This window comes from Rattus norvegicus, chromosome 9, assembly GCF_036323735.1.
Source record: "Rattus norvegicus strain BN/NHsdMcwi chromosome 9, GRCr8, whole genome shotgun sequence".
NCBI classification, from domain to species: domain Eukaryota; kingdom Metazoa; phylum Chordata; class Mammalia; order Rodentia; family Muridae; genus Rattus; species Rattus norvegicus.
In genome coordinates, this window is record NC_086027.1 from 34,197,000 (window position 1) to 34,213,519 (window position 16,520).

Below are 16,520 nucleotides of genomic sequence, written 5' to 3' on the forward strand. Positions count from 1 at the left end.
ATCATTCATTTATTTCATTATAAAAAAAACATCCATGGTCAGTATAAGCCAGAGGCTCCACTTACCGGAGTGCCAGGGACGCCTGGGGGGCCTTGGTGCCCAGGTGACCCTATGGAGCCCTTGCTTCCTGGTGGTCCTACAGGACCTATAGCCCCCTTCATGCCTGTAAGACCGGGCTTTCCACGTTCACCTTGTGGGCCTCTGTCTCCTGGAATTCCCTGATCACCCTGTTTGGAGAGAGAAGTAAGCAGTCACCTTTTCCAGTAATGCCTCAGTGTGAGTAAGATCCGAACTCCAGGGTCCACACTTGCACTCACTCACTATGGATCCTTGGGTTATATACTTCCATTTCTGTACTCCAGTTTATACCATTAGCATGTGGGAATATTAATATTAATAATATCTCTTAGCTAGGGCAATGTTGATATACCCAAGTAAAATGCTTCAAATAATGTCTGATCCCTTGGAACCACTCAGCATAGAGATCCTAGTGACAACGATAGTTGTTTTTATTCAGTGTAGAATGATGTCACTTTTGAAAGTCAGCACCCACTGGCATTTCAGGTCTGGGTCTCTTCTGTCGTTATAAAAGGAGATGACCAACAGGGGTGTGTCATTGAGCTTTTTCACATAGAAAAACTCAAAAGTGTTCTAAATCACATGGTTGTTTCTCCTTTTCCATTTTCGTTGGGCATTCATAAGGTCCTTTGGAGTATCTTCTATAGCCATGCTTTACATGGGTTTGTGCAAGTAATCAGTGAAGAAGAACATATACCACTCAGGAAAGCAAGAGAGGAGAGCTCAAACAAAGTTTCTAAGTGGCTGGGGCGGGGGGAGGGAGGGCTGTTTCTGAGATGACTTGTTCCAGAGCATATGTGAGCTGTAAGAATTTATGAGAATTAGCAACATGATGGTAGATGTTTCTCAATGTGAGAGCAGGGTTTGTAGTATTGCCTTTCTTCTGGGCGTGTGTCTACACTGTGTGTGCCCAAGGGAAGAAGCATGACACCGCAGCAAGCGGTTCAGTTATGCGTCTTTCAGTGTTCAGTTTTACAACTGGAAAGTGAGGTCTCAGCTGAGCATGATGGGCTGGTGCTAGAAGTTGTCTGGAATTTACATAATGTTCTCTTTACTGTAACATTCGGTGAAAAGCCCACCTGTACTTGTCTTGATTTTACCAAATAATGAAAGTAAGTGAACAACCATAGGTATTAATGTGGTCATAAGGTATAGAAGGTGACACAGAATCCATGTAGAAGGAAAACAGATGGCTAGAATGCCAATGCTACTGTCTTATCAGTATATAGACAGCCCATGGCTGGAGAAATACTCAAAATTAAAATATATTAGCACCCCTGGATCTGTGATCTATATTCCATGATCATGGTGAAACCTTAAAATTATGTGTGTAGGACCTAGTGAGATGGCTGAGCTGGTGGTACCCATCGCCCATTGTCTTTTCAGGTCTGAAATTGCACATGGCACCTGTCACTATAGTTGATGTCCTGGATTTAATCCACACAGGCCACATGATGGAGGGAGAGAACTGACCCGAATAGGTTGTGTCCTCTGACCTCCACAAATATGCTGTCTGTCTGTCTGTCTGTCTGTCTGTCTGTCTGTCTCTCTCTCTCTCACACACACACACACACACACACACACACACCTATAAAAGGATGTTTGTGGTGTTTATTATTAAAAAAAAACTGGAGAGGAAAATAACTGCTTAGAACAAGGGGACTTGGTAAGATGTATGCAGTCATTGAAGATGGCCAATAGAACAAATGTTTACAAAACAGTGCCAATCCGATTTCAAAATAATATATATTTGATACTGATTATAAGTAAGAGTGGAAGAGTGAAACATGCCTGAAGTATCACGTGTTTATCCCTCTGTAAACATGTCTAGAAGACATTTTCTTCTTAAATGTATGTTATCTTGTTTTTTTATACTTCATTCCAGTATCATGAATTTCTTGTGTAACAATAAAAAAAAACTAATGAATTAGACACCAATACACAAACATTTGTGGCCACATACGTAAGAGTGGCCCTAAATAAGCCCATGCAAAGTAACAAGTCTTGAGTAACTCGCTTCAGGGACATGAGTCCTACTGGGGAATTAACATTCATTACAGAAAATGCTATTAAGTTTTAGTGACAGCACCAGCATCATGTAGTGTTGTAGTGAAAGTGCAGAGTCCACTCGGGTCAGTGGAGTAAGTGGGTCAGTGGAGTAAGTGTGAGTTGGTGGTTCTCAGCCTGGGCAGTTTTGCCTCTAGAAGGCATTTTGTGCTGTCTAAAGATGCTGTGCATAGTGACAGTTGGAGAGATGATGGTGCTATCAAGTGGACAGAGGCCAACAATGCCTCTTGAATGTACAAGACAGCCAAACATCACAAAATGTCCCCTCCTCTATGTATCAGTAGCACTGTGGGTAAGAAATCCTTAAGTTCGCAAAATGGATTTTGGCAGTGGTTAGAGCTGGCATGTGTGTCTCAGGAGCGTGGTAAGACACTCTCTGAACTGGAACAGAAAAGTAGACTCGGGTGTGTACAGTGAACAGGCACCTGTGGTATGGCCTGCTCACAGGTCACATTCTATGCCTAGTGGGGAAAGTGTTTAATGTGCACCCTAATTACTTAGTGTTTGGAGAATTAAGGTTGTCCACGTGCTTTGGTATGTGGCAGAATGATTGAACAGTTGTATCAGAGAGATGTAAACAGCATCCACAGTAGTGGTATACATACGCGTTCTCCTTTGGGGCCTCTGTCTCCTGGTTTACCCATGATGCCCTGGAAAACAGATATCAATGCTAAAAACCACTGCTTGCCAAGATCATTATTAGTCTGACTCACCTTAATGGTAGAGCATTGAAGATACACTTACAAATTAGAAAATTTAAAAGTTTAAACTATTTAAAATGTTTTTTTCATACCTGAGCACCTGGCAATCCATCTTGTCCATTTATGCCCTAAAATAACAAAAAGAATATTTCTATTCCTTCTCTGAATACAGTCATAGTTAAACAGGCAAAATGAAATCACATTATGTATTTCTTCTGATCTCAGTTGTAAATCTGCATGGCAAAATAGACTACATATTTGGTTTAGTCATGTGCCCCTGAGTTCAAACTCTGCTATTTCCTGGTTCCATTGACCAGGTTTGGGGATTGATTTCATCTGAGTAGCATCCTCATCTTCAAGCACACAGGAAAGAATGTAAGAGTGAGTTTACAACTCAGGAGTAAGTGCCCAACAACACAGTAAGTGTAGAGTCCATTCAAGTAGTCATCCAAGATGGCTCTCTCCACCTCCTAGGAAAAATGAAGCCATTGGGTGGCTGAGATATAGGAGTTTTTTATACCTTTGTTCTGCAACAACCTCTCTGAGATAAAGACTTCCATCTCAGAGAGCAATTTCTTAAAACTTGAGATATTGAGTACACATAGAGGGACCCATGGCTCTAGCTGCATAGGTAGCAGGGGATGGAATTGTCTGGCATCAATAGGAGGAGAGACCCTTGGTTCTATGAAGGCTTGATTCCCCAGTGTAGGAGAATGCCAGGATGGTGAGGTGGGAAGTGGGTGGGTGGGAGGAGGAACACCCTCATAGAAGTAGGGAAATGGAGGATGGGGGAGGGAGGTTCCAGAGGGGAAACTGGGAAAGGGGATAACATTTGAAATGTAGATTCATAAAATACCCAAACAAACAAAAATGGAATATTTTAGAGGAAGGTGAAAGCCTTCATCCTGTAGGGAAGCTAGTTAAACTCAGGATGAAAAACTCAAAATCTTCAGGAAGTTCCTGAAACTGAGTATATTCACTACACTTCTCCTTCCCCAAGATTATATTGGGAGTAAGAGACATCCTCAGACAAGCTGAGCTGCCTGGAAGAGGACCAGAAGCAACAGAATTTCTAGAAGTGACACTCCATCCTGTTAAGCTGCCTGTAAATTGTACAGTGAGTTTCAGGGTTCCAGAATTTGTGGGCATCTTCTGTGCTGGAGTGGGCTTTTGGTGATGCAGCTTCATTTATACAAGCTCCTGCCAATAACTCCTCACCTAAACTCCTATAAGTAGTATCAGTTAAACTCACCGATGATTCACCAACTTGCTTTTGTTGGTATCCTTACTTTACCCTATCACTGATTGCCTATCTCTGTGTGGGGACACTCATTCAAGTCTTCCTGGGGATAGTATCAATGTAACAACCTTCTAAAAAGCTTTAAGTGTGGGGATCCTTCTCAATAAACACTGCCAGTTGTTTCTAGGGGGATTTCATAACATACTATGAAATAAACTGTCAGCTGGAGAAGAACCATTATTTTTGAAAAAAAAATAGAAAATGAAAGCTGAGAGTCTGTAACTGTAGTTTTCAAGACTACTAAGCAGTGGCATTCTTTTTTATTAGAAAATTGGAAATTCTGGGACCTTTAAAAGGTATTCTGGAAGTGGCCATAAAGTCAGCCCTGCAGGAGATTTATAAAACTGACAGAATTGCCCATCAGAGACCGGCAGATGAAAAGAGCTTGAGGTCAAACCAAAGACCCAGAGCCCAGCTGCAGATGTGGCTTTGAGATGTGATTTGGAGAGAGAGATCAAGGTGAGGGATGAGGTTTCCTAGCCAGCAGCAGGCGTTGCCTGGACATGCTCTCTGAAAGCCTGAGAGACTTTTATTGTGCAGGCACCGAGTCCACAAGGACACAGCTGCAGACAGCCACCTGTCTTCACTGCTGTAAATCACGATGACATCTGTGGCTGTTGGTAACCCGACCGTAGGCTCGGGACTTCTCTGAAGTACCCTGGGAATTACGAGAGTTCTTTGACTAAGAATATGTTACCTGAAGTGTATAGTTCAAGGAATTTATTAGCCCCGAGAACACTAGCCATGAAGATCAAACCGATTAAAGGAGAGAATGAGAAACAACGTGTCAGCTGAACACAAGATAAATCAAACGTAAAGCTGGAATTCATGCTTTGAGGCTTTCAAATGTATGCTTTTTAAAAAAAATTCGTACATATATTCAATGAACCATGATCATTTCCATGCTCCATTTTCCCCACCAACTCTCCCAGAACACAAGCTCCTCCCGCCTCTATGGTCTCTTCTTTGGATGACTGACTAAATCCAAGTAGCACTGTGGGAATGTTCACAGGGTTAGGGTGGCAACCTGCCCTCAAATGTGAATGGCTCTCCCTTCTTCAAGAGCTCTTGGCACCAACCACTGCCTAGCACGGAACAGTTGGTCAAAAATGGTTGTTTCATGGAAAAAGAGTTATGTATCATATGATACCCCGGAAACCCAAGCCTTTAACAAGACGGCTCACAAGGGTGGGAGGAGTCTGTTAAGAAGAGGTGACAGGAAGCACGGAAGGATATGGTGCTGTTCACTTAGCTTCCTGTAGCCAGCACTGCAGGCCTTTCCATACCTCATACTTCCCAACTAACTCATAAAACAGTGAGATGGATTAGACCTAGAATGTCTGACTCTAAACAAGAATACGCGGTTTGTCTCTTGCGTTGTCTTCTCTGAGGAGATGAGGACCAGACCATGCATCTGCTCTGAGCTGTCAGAGAGCTATTAAACAAAACTCCTACGTTCCACTTATTTTTAAACCCAGCCTTTCTTACACACCACAGCAAGTGACCAAGGCATTCTATTCAAGGGGCGTGGCGGGCTGAACAGATGGCTCAGAAGGTAATAGCATGCTTTGCTCCTCTGAGGACCAAGTGTGGTTCTTACCACCCGCCGGGAGGCTCACAATCCCTTATAATTTCAGTTCCAGCGCATCCGAGGCCCTCTTCTGGCCTCCACACGCACCAGGCAACCATACGGTGCACATATACGCATGCAGTTACTCATACACATAAAATAAAATAAGTAAATCTTAAAAGATAAAAAGGAGATCCTTAAAACAAAACAAAATACCCCGGAACTTCGAATCCCTGGCTCCTGGTCCAGCACATCCTTTAGTCATTGGAGGACCTAGATGTATAAATGCTGGGTGGGGATGACTGTCACAATGTCAAGTCAATACTCTGTATCTTTGGCCACAAGCTCTTTTAGGGCATGGGCCTGACACACCCACTGCAGTGATTAGCAATGACAGTGTCAGGATAAGGATTGTACATGAAGGAGGAGCAGGAGAAGAGAGCTGTTGGTGTTTTCATGTTTTAGGATCAGATAGGGCATTTCATTTTAACTCTACTGAAGTTATTCGAACTAACAAATAATAAGTCTACCTTACGAATGCTTAGAAAATTTCACATCTCCTTGCCATCGTTTAAGATCTAAAGACACCAGGTAAAGTTCTAGAAAATTCCAGAAGGGATCCCCTACTAGTATCCCCTAATTCAATTTTTAGAACCGGTTCGTATTTCTTTCTGAAGCCCCTGACTCAAATCTTTAGCTTCTAAGGAGAAACGTGAAGAGGCAACTCTTAGACTAACACTTCTTAGAAAACAGTTTCTAGATGGTAAGAAAAAGTACTTACTGGCTTCCCCGAAGGTCCCTCTGGCCCAGGAAAACCTCTATCTCCAACAGGTCCTCTCTCACCCTATAAATGTGTCCCAAAGGGAGAAAATATATTAGTAAAAATTTCTTTAAAATTTTAGCACCTGGATACGACAGCAGTGCATTTGCTGTTAAACTGGTGGTGGCTTACCGGCTCCCCTGGAGCTCCGGGAGGGCCTGGGGCACCAGGTTTTCCCTGTTAAAAAAAATCAAATAAAAATGTTGAGAGCCACGTTACTGATGCCACAGACTTCCTGGAGTTTAAAGGGTTGCTATATATAGTATTTGGACCAGGAGGATCCAGGGGCTGTAAGATACACACTAGAGAATGCGGAGGGGAGACAGGATGCTTACGAACACAGGAAGACAGTGTATCCTCACTATTAGAAATCCCCCCCTTTTTGGGGGTCTGGTAGCAATTTCTTATTCTAGGGGGTGGGGATAGGGTGTGCTGGTGAGTTTTTATCAAGTTGACATGAACTAGAGTCATTTAGGAAAAGAAAACCTTGATTGAGACAATTTCTCCGAGAGATTGGCCCGTGGGCCAGTTTGTGGAACATTTCCTAGATTAATGATTGACGGGAGAGGGCCCAGCCCATTGTGGGTGGTGCTACCCCTGGGCACTGGTAGGGGTAAACCTGATGGTCCTGGGTTTTTAAGAAAGCCGGCTGAGCGAAACACGGTCTCTGCGATCTGCGTGAGTTCCTATTCCAGGTTCCCGCCCTGATTTCCCTGAGGGATGGATTGTGATCAGGACACGTAAGTCAAACAAACCCTTTCCTTCCCAAATTGCTTTTGGTAATTTTTTTAAAAAAATAACATCAATAGAGTGCGAACAAGGACAAAAGGCAGAGTGAGAGAAATTTATATCAAGTTTGGAGTTTCACAAGAAAGCTTCTATGTTGGTAGTAAGATAAGCTGGAAAAAACAAAGAAAAGCACTTATTTTTTTCTATTTTTGAACGCTGTGCATGGGTAAAAGGTTGAAGAAAATATTGTTTTGTTTTGTTTCATTTTCTAAACCTCTCAATGTGCCTTGTCTAAAGAACTAAGTCAGGAGACCCTCGAGCAGAGATAGGAACATGATGTTTATTATAGCCTATGTGTTTGAACACTTGGTCCTCAGTTGGTGACAGTTTGGAGTTTGGGGAGATTATAAACCTTTAGTCTGTGGTTTTGCCAGCAGAAACAATCAGGCTTCTCAGAGGTAGGCCCTGAAGGTCATATCCACTTCTGGTTCCCAAAGGCGCACTCTAAAGTTTGATCTACCAACAGGCGAACCAGCAACATTGTAAACTCTTTCCCACCCTGCCCAGCCCACTTCAGCTGTCCTGTCTTCCCTGCTCTGATAGACTGTTGCCTGTGGGCTTTGAGCCTTAAGTGGCTTCTGTCAAGTATTTTGTCACAGAAGGCTACGGTCACAGTGGTCCAACAGAGACTGGAAAATTGAACTCCAAGTGTCAGACTGAGTTAGCAGGGTTGTTCGAAGAGAGCCTTCTACTCCATGGGCCTAATTGTGACTGGGAAATACGCTGTCTAATACAGGTGAGTATCAAAGACTTTAAAGTGCGAGGCCCCCTTTTCAACCTGCTTTAGAATTCTGGTAGGCGACCCCCTCAGCAAAGGGAGAAAGAAAGACATTCTAGAGAAAGCCCTGGGCAGCCTTGACGACACTGGAGAGAGACAGACTGTTCTAGAAAGGGGCAGGACTGAGTCCAGTGGACCTCCATTGAATAGGCATGACATGCCCAACTGTGTTTTATCTTTGCTTAAGCTACAATTATTATCATGATAGTTTTAGACATAACTGGAATATATTTCTATATCCCTATGTATCTGTGATAAAATTTCACATGTCCTCTGTTTTATGGCCACTATCTCTACTTGTAGGCCCTCTTAACTGTTTTGTTTTCCACGGACCAGTTTAAAAAAAAAAGACAAATTTTAAATCACACAATTGCACATATGCACTAGGTCCACTTTTACCCTTTCGTAATTCTGGAGTTGCCAAGTGCCCCTGAGAGTTGTGAAATCTGATTTTAAAGTACATTTGTCAGATGTTAGGTATCTGAATGTAATGTCTTGATATTTCAGCCAATCTATGGCCTCTAAAAGAACTTCTGGAATTGCTCCTTTAAACTAGCTTTTGAAACTATTATACACGTCTTGATGACTTAACTGGTATCTGGTGATCATTCTTTGAAGACAGAATTAATTTATGGTCATAGCAGAAAGTATCTTGAAGTCATGTGTAGATGAATGCAGTGGGAAGAGGAATTTCTTTGGGAGTGTAAAGGAACAGGTTGAAATGGCATTCTGAGTATGTAGTTCCAGAAAGAGGACCCCCAAATGCTGTGAGGAGTGATGGGTTGGGGGCCTGAGATTTGATGTGAAGCCCACTTTCAAAAAGAATCTTTATTTTATAAAAATTTAAGAATGCCTGTCAGAGAAGGTAATTTTCTTTCTTTTTTTTTTTTGTTTTCTTTTTTGCCTTTACAGTTACACAAATACTTATCAATCTGGACAAATTTAATAATAATTAAAAAAGAATGTCATTCTCCATAAAACATGTACAAACATGTACACGACGGGTAGCATTTTATTGTTCATTTGGGCTAGCTCAATGTATAATGGGGAGGGGTGTGGCCTCTTTAGGGATGGTGGCCAGAGAAGGTTTCAGGTAGTGTAGGGTGGTGGTGTAGCTGCAGTGAGGTGCGGCTGAGAGTAGGATCCTTTCCTGTCTTCACTACCCAAGCATGTGGTCTCTGCTGACTTTCTTGCAACGTGATAACTGGACTTTCCCTGCAGGGTCACCTGGCAAGACGATAAATGGGCCTCTTATTCATAAACCGTGACCACAAAATTTTAATGAGGACATCATGAATGAAGATCAGAATTATCCCAAGGGCTCAGGGAAATGATTTCAACCTTTCTGGGAGCACTTCCTATTCATTTGCGAAGGCCTTGATGAGATAAAAGCATTTGACACCCGAGAGCCACAAAAATGATGGAGAGGACAGAGGCCTGGTTTACGAGGGGACATTAGCGGCAATAAAGCTCTGCTAATAACCCTGGGTGAGGCAAGCACCCGGGCAGATTACAGCTGCGTGCGCCAGCCTGATGTGCAGGCCCTGGGATGAGAACTTGGCCTCTGGAAGATGGAGAAATGTTGAAATATGACATGAATGGAGATACAAAAAGTGAGTTTTCAGAGCTGTGCACACACAAACTAATGCACAGCCATGGGTAACTGGATTTCCAACAAAACTTGGGAAGGAAAAACAAGAGACAAAAAGGAGAGAAAGAATGAAATAAAGAACAGAGACACCAGGGTCAAGGCAGGGACAAGCTTGGGGCAGAGGCTGCCCCCAGAGTCACAGTATATACTCCAAGCCTCCTGGGCCACTAGCTGCAGACTGGGCACGGACACAGAAATGCATACCCCAGAAGCTGAGATAAAACCAACTCACCGATATGCCGGCTACTCCTGGGGGACCCACTGGGCCTCGATCTCCCTGTTGGGATGAAGATACAAATGGCTACTCATAATGATGTCTGTTGACTCTTTACTTTTAGTATCATTGTGCAGGTAGTAATTTGACATGCTGATGCATATGGAGGGAAGAAATCTCACAAGGCCTTATCCTTAGATCAAGGGTTATAGCTAGTTCTCATCAACACACACACACACACACACACACACACACACACACACACACACAAAACTCCACACATAACACACACACTAACATATACCACACCACATACACACATACACACCACATAACACACACTTATCAAAGCACGGCATCGTTTAAACCCATTCCTCTACTATGCTGTATCTCCACTTGAACGTCTGCATTTGGCTGCAGAAACGTAGTTAAGTGTGAGGACGTCTGACTCTGCATAGCGACTGTGAGTTCTTCATACTTCAGCTCCTGACTACCCATCATGCTAGTTGCTTTGTCATGAAACTTGGAATCTACACAACTCTTTATTCCTTACCCTCATCCGATCAGTCAGAAAATCCTGTTTATTCTTTCCTCAGACTGTCTCTATAATCTAGTCATTTATTACTCTAACCACCATATCTCCTCTGAGCTGACCAACTTCAGTTTCTACCTGGATGCTGCCATGGTCTGTGCTCAAGTTCCTCAAAAGCCCGTGTGTTGAAGACTTGCTTGCCAGCCTATGATGCCATCGGGGGATGGCGGAATCTTTAGTCTACGAGGTCTCATAGGACAACATCAAGCCATTGGAGAGGTGGTCTGAGACCACAGCCCTCTCTTGTCTCTCCATCTTCGCTTTCTGACTACCACATGCTCTCGTATATTGTACTTCCCCACCAGACCCCTAAAGCAATGAGACCAATTGGGAGGAAAGCTCCCAAGCCGGGACCTAAAACATTTCCCCTTATAGGCATCTGTTACAAAGCTGACAAACACTATCTTCTAGCTGGCTTTGCTTCCTTCCAACCGGTTGGCTGTGTTGTTGCTCTTATCAATGGCTCTGGGTTTTGCTCAGAGTCAAAGACGGAAATCTTTACAGTGGCCAGTGAGTCTCTTTGTTCGTGCCTATTTAGCTCCCGCTTTGAAGTGTGTTTACTTGTTTTCTAATACACCACGAACCAAGATAAATCTACCAATCCCACATTTGCAAGACAACTTTCATCAAAATCACTAGATGTTCTTTCTAGTCTAGTTTCTATGACAACTTAAGACAAACTAAAGTCACCTGGGAAGGGGAAATCTCAGCTGGGGAGTTGCTTTCAACAGAATGGGCCAATAGGTGTGTCTGCTGGGCATTTTCTTAGTTAATGATGGCTGTGGGAGGGCCCAGCCCACTGTGGGTTGTCTAAAAACGTCAGCTGAGTGAGTTAAGGAGAGCAAGTCAGCAAGCAGCACTCTTCCACGGCTTCTTCAGTTTCTGCCTCAGGGCTCCTGCTGGAGCTCCTCGCCATGACTTGATGGTGGCGTGTGATATGGGAGGGTAAGCCAAACAAACCTTTCCGTTCTCCCAAGTTTCACCACAGCAACAGAAAGCAAGCTAGAAGACTAGATAATGCTGGAGCTCGATCTCTCACGTCCCTTGTAGCTCTGGATATAGCCAGTGCTGACCCTCTGGCCGTCACGCTGAGCAGCACTGCTCGACGTGCTGGGGGTACCTTTCTATGATATCCCCGCTTCTCAGAACTCATACCTGAGATTTCCGCATCCACACACTCACCTTTCTCTTGCTTGTTAGGATCTTGTCAGGATCCTAACATCTGCTGCCCCTGCTCTGTGAATTACTCTGTCTTCAACCTTATGAGGAGGTGCTAACTTACCTCCTTTAAACCACGGTACAGCTCTTGCTTTCTTGGATATATAATTACTGTGGGGGCTCCCATGACAAGCGTGCGGAATACCCTTTAATCCATTCTACTTTTTAAAAAAAGAATTACTTATTTATTTAACGTATATCAGGGTGTGTGTGTGTGTGTGTGTGTGTGTGTGTGTGAAGATGGTGTGTGTGTGTGTGTGTGTGTGTGTGTGTGTGTGTGTGTGTTTGTGTGTGTGAAGATGGTGGATCCCTGGAACTGGAGTCACAGACAGTTGGGAGCTGCCATGCAGGTGCTGGGAATTGAACCTGGGTCCTGTGAAAGGGTAGTCAGTGCTCTTAAGCACTGAGCAGTCTCTCTGAACCCAACCCATTCTACTTTAATTTCTTTCTGCAGAATTTCCTGCTATCACTGTTTTTTTTTGTTGTTTGTTTGTTTTTCATGTGTATACAATTAAGTCCTGTATCCTTCCCTGGAAAGTGAGTCCCATAAGTATAAAAGACTTATTTGTTTCATTTCCTTGTTCATTCATTTTATGTGTGATAAGACAGTTATTGGCACAATACGAGGTAAATGCACATTTCTGAATGTGGGCACATACGTGTTTCGCTACTGCACTTACCTTTACACCAGGAAATCCTTCTAGCCCTGGCAAGCCCATTTCACCAGGCTCTCCCTAGAAAGAGGAACGAAGGTTTATAAGCAACGGGTTAAAGTCGGGTGTTTGATGTCCTACGCTCTTCAATATCGCTTCAAAACTTGGCAAGTGAGTGGTATCCTCTTTTTCCAAATTAGGTGTATGGAAATAGTTTGGGAATGAAGGCCGTTCTCCAGGCACGGGTCCATTTTCTGATTAATTGTTTTTATTCTGATGAAGAATCTAATTGGGATGGCCACTCTAGTATATTAATAACTCCAATTTTAGTCAGAATTAAAATTGAAGAGCAGATTTTTAATAAAGTTTGCCAATTTGTGAGGCACCTGGGGCTGCTAGCTTATGATATAATAAGATCGAACTCTCTATGAGCGAATGAAGCTGGAGCTCCCAAGACAGAGCATGTGGTATCCTTAACGTGATTGTAAATGCTAAGGAAGACAGCCCTGGGAGGGGTAGCTTCAGTCATTCTAAGTCATTGCTCCTGCTGACATGTACTGACAGGGGATAGGCAGCATTGGAAAAAATAAACAAAATTAAACAGATAAAATCCTGTTATAAATATTCTACTGCACTCCCAGACTATAGGACTTCAAGTAAGATATTTGGAAAATCTACATCAAAAGATAGTGATTATTTGAACAAACAAACATCATGATCAAGACGGATGTAAGAGTTAGCCCAGCAGTTAAGAGCATTGGTTGCTCTTGCAGAAGACCTTGGTTCAGTTCCCAGCACCCACGAGGGAGCTCACAATCACCTCTAACTCCAGTTCCAGGGACACAGTGCCCTCTTCTGGCCGCTTGTGAGTACTGCATGCATGTTGTGCACAGGTATATGCGAGTACTACATACGCGTTGTGCATGGGTATATGCAAGCAAAGCACAGAAAAATAAATCCTTAGAAAAATAGAGAAATAGGTGAAGTGGAGAGTTATCTGATGACTTCTAACGAATTAATTGCTGCTAACTGAAAATACTTTCTTAGGTCACTAGATATTTTAAACGTAACAACACTGGATGGGTGTGGCCGGTGCATGCCTTTAATCCTGGCACCTGGGAAGCAGAAGAAGCAGAGGCAGGTGGATCTCAGATCATTGTGAGTTCCAGACTAGCCTGACCCATAAGGAGAGTTCCCAGCTAGCCAGGGCTTCACAGTGAAACCTTGTCTCAAAACAAACAAACGGGCAAGCAAATTGATATAACACAGAATAGCAAGCTTCTCAATTGTACTCTCTGTAGACCTATTCTCTGCACACCGAGCACAAATCTGATTAGAAAAACTTCTAAAGCTGTACACTGCTTATTGCTTGTGCCCCATGACGTACTCCTCAACAAGTGGGCATACAACTTGGTATGTTTTACGTTTCAGAATTTAAAAAAATCTCACCAGTGTATAGCTTGTCAATCATAAGAATAAAAACCAAAAAGGTGTTCAGATTGTATTCTGTGTGCGTCCGTATGAAGGAGGCCTCTACTTATGGGTGCACAGAATATTTCCTGGTATCACATCTCTTTGTTTAAACTTTCAACAGTTGGGATAGAAGAAGCAATCAATTAATTAATCGGCATTTGTTTGAGAGTACACAGTAATTAAATATTTAATTGAAATCACTTAGACATTGAATGGCTAGAGGAAAAAAGTGGTCTGCATCAGGAAACAGTCCAATTATTAGCAGATTCAGTTGAATGTAATGTTTTCCTCTATAAAGGAAACATCACGTGTTCTATCTTGAACCTTAAAGATCTCTCCCAAAGTTCATGAGTTTAAGGGCTGATCTGTAACATGACTGACTGAACACAGACCATGAGGACTTTGACCTCACCAATTAACCCATTACAGACGTATAGCTTACTGGGCTGTAGGGACAAGATTTGGTGATAAAGGAAAGATGTCTTTTGCTTTGAGACTATCAAAGCGTTCCCTCCCCAAGTGTTCTCTGGTACATATTCTGACTCACCACAGGTCGGACAATGGACCGAAACCTTTGAAATTGTCTGTCAGTCTAAACAATGATTTCCCCACCTCTGAGTTGTTTATCTCAAGTGTTTTGTCCCAGTGACACAAAGCTGACTTAACAGGTCATGAAACTTGAAGGACAACCAGAAGGTACCTTTCCCCTACCTACCTCTTTCATGGTCTCTTTTTAAATACATTCTCAGGCCAGTACGGTTCTCTTACTCCTGGCTTACTCCTGTGTCATGGGACCCAGCAAATGGTGGGTGACAATGAGAATGGTGTGTGGCTGTGTACAGGCATATAGGGCCCAAGGGAGGAATTTCAGGGCATGTTTTTGCATGGTAAGTGTGAGTGTTCACACAATATTTAGTTCTCCGGCTTTCTGTCTCTGTTTTGTGTTTCATTCATACAAGCTCACAGTCTAAACAGAGACTACTCTCCTGTTGGTTTTTTATTCTTTGTTGTCTCACAGCTAAGAAACATGGGACCCAATTTCTTCAAATTTTACCCAGTCTTTATATTTTGACTAGCTTCTTTCCAGTGCTAATAAATTATAATTTACTCTTCTGTATAATATTTAAATTTTTTTCTTACCCTAACCTGCAATTATTAACATGAGAACTTAAAGAATGTCCCAGAAAAGTCAATGAGAAGTCTAAATTTATCTCTGTGACTCAGAGGGGGTGCTGTTTTGTAAGTCCATAAGAAAGTAAGACTGGGGGGTGGGACTTTTATCAATATGATGAAAAAATAGAAATAAAAAATGAACAACATATTTCTAGATGAACAGATATAATAGTACTTTAAAAATTGCAGACAAAGAAATGGTAACTCCCGTATAACATATTTGGGCTTCAGAATATAGGACTAAGGACTTGAAATAACTATTTTAGGGTAAATCAAATAGACATCTAATATATGTTGTCCAGTAACAACTATAACTCCTTTGATAACCCTCTTTTGAAAAAGTCACTTTCCATGGTTCGTCTCTGTTCCGATTTAACATTTTTTTTTCCTTTCGGACGGTTTTATCAACTTCCACTATTACAGTAAAATGACTTGTTATTTTTCTCACATAGCCACAGGAAGTGGTTGGGAAGCTTGTCTCGGTATTAGGTACACTTAAGTTTCGCTTCTTCCCTCTGAGGTTAAAAGGCTATACGAACGGAATGCAAGGTGGAATATTTGCTTGGAAAGGACATGGCAGGGAAAGAAACAAGATGACGATGAAGGTGGGAGGGGACCTAATTGGATCTGGCAGGACTTCTGTAGGGATGCTCCAGAATGCCGAGAACAATTATCCTCCTCTGGGCTGCTGGAGGACATGATCTCCTTCCTTGCTGGGTGTCAACCTCCTGCTGTCTTCCTCTCCATAAGCGGGGCTATGACGGTCTACACTCCCTGCAGAATAACTGCCCAAGACGTGCAAAGTAAATAAGCAGCCCTCCCCCCTTTTCTGGTTGGTGAGGTGTCAGACAGAGCAAGGGATTTCTCTCCCTTAAGTATTCCTCTTCCACAAGCTACTTTAAACGACATCAATCATCCAAAGAAGGGCGTCAGAGGACAGTGCTCCATTTATCAAGGGCATTCTGTGTGCCTTCCTACATCAGAGGACGATTTCTAAAATTCGCTGATGGGGAGAGCAGAGCCTCAAGGGCAGGCTCAGAATGGGGACTAAAGCCTCCTGAAAATAAAGAATGAGTTTGCTGACATTTCTTCCTTTGCTTGTTTGCCTCTGACACCTTCACTGATAGACACCTAAGATGACAGCCCATCTTCGCCTGGTGCTCTTTCTAGTGCTAACAAAGACTGCACAGAAGTAGGAACATACATACCACTGGGCCAGGATCACCTTTTGGGCCCTGAAAGAAAAGTGTAGAACGTCAGTTTTAATTACCTAAGCCGCCATTGTAGACTCTGAGGCACTTTTCTTCAGATGCTCGTTAACAAATACAAGGACGGTACATATTTCGCTTTTGCTGAAGTTTGGATTTAGCGTAAAGGTTAGAAACACAATTTGAAGTCTAGAGAGAGGTCTCAGTGGTTAGGAGCCCATAATGTTCTTCCAGA

General features: G+C 42.8%; 1 protein-coding gene and 1 long non-coding RNA gene across 3 annotated transcripts in view; one reads left to right on the forward strand and one right to left on the reverse strand.

Moving 5' to 3' along the window:
- Positions 1–16,520, reverse strand: part of Col19a1 (collagen type XIX alpha 1 chain) — a 348,231-nt gene that overhangs the window by 26,752 nt on the left and 304,959 nt on the right. For both annotated transcript variants that reach the window (XM_039084518.2, NM_001421322.1), the window contains exons 40-47: positions 16,286–16,312; positions 12,459–12,512; positions 9,987–10,031; positions 6,669–6,713; positions 6,498–6,560; positions 2,939–2,974; positions 2,751–2,795; positions 66–227 (exon numbers count right to left, since the gene is read on the reverse strand). In XM_039084518.2, coding sequence (XP_038940446.1) covers positions 66–227; positions 2,751–2,795; positions 2,939–2,974; positions 6,498–6,560; positions 6,669–6,713; positions 9,987–10,031; positions 12,459–12,512; positions 16,286–16,312 — 477 coding nt within the window. The remainder of the gene's footprint in view (positions 1–65; positions 228–2,750; positions 2,796–2,938; positions 2,975–6,497; positions 6,561–6,668; positions 6,714–9,986; positions 10,032–12,458; positions 12,513–16,285; positions 16,313–16,520) is intronic.
- Positions 7,921–10,065, forward strand: LOC134480563 (uncharacterized). Its single transcript, XR_010054961.1, has 2 exons — positions 7,921–8,061; positions 9,325–10,065. It is a non-coding gene; the product is annotated as an uncharacterized LOC134480563 (long non-coding RNA).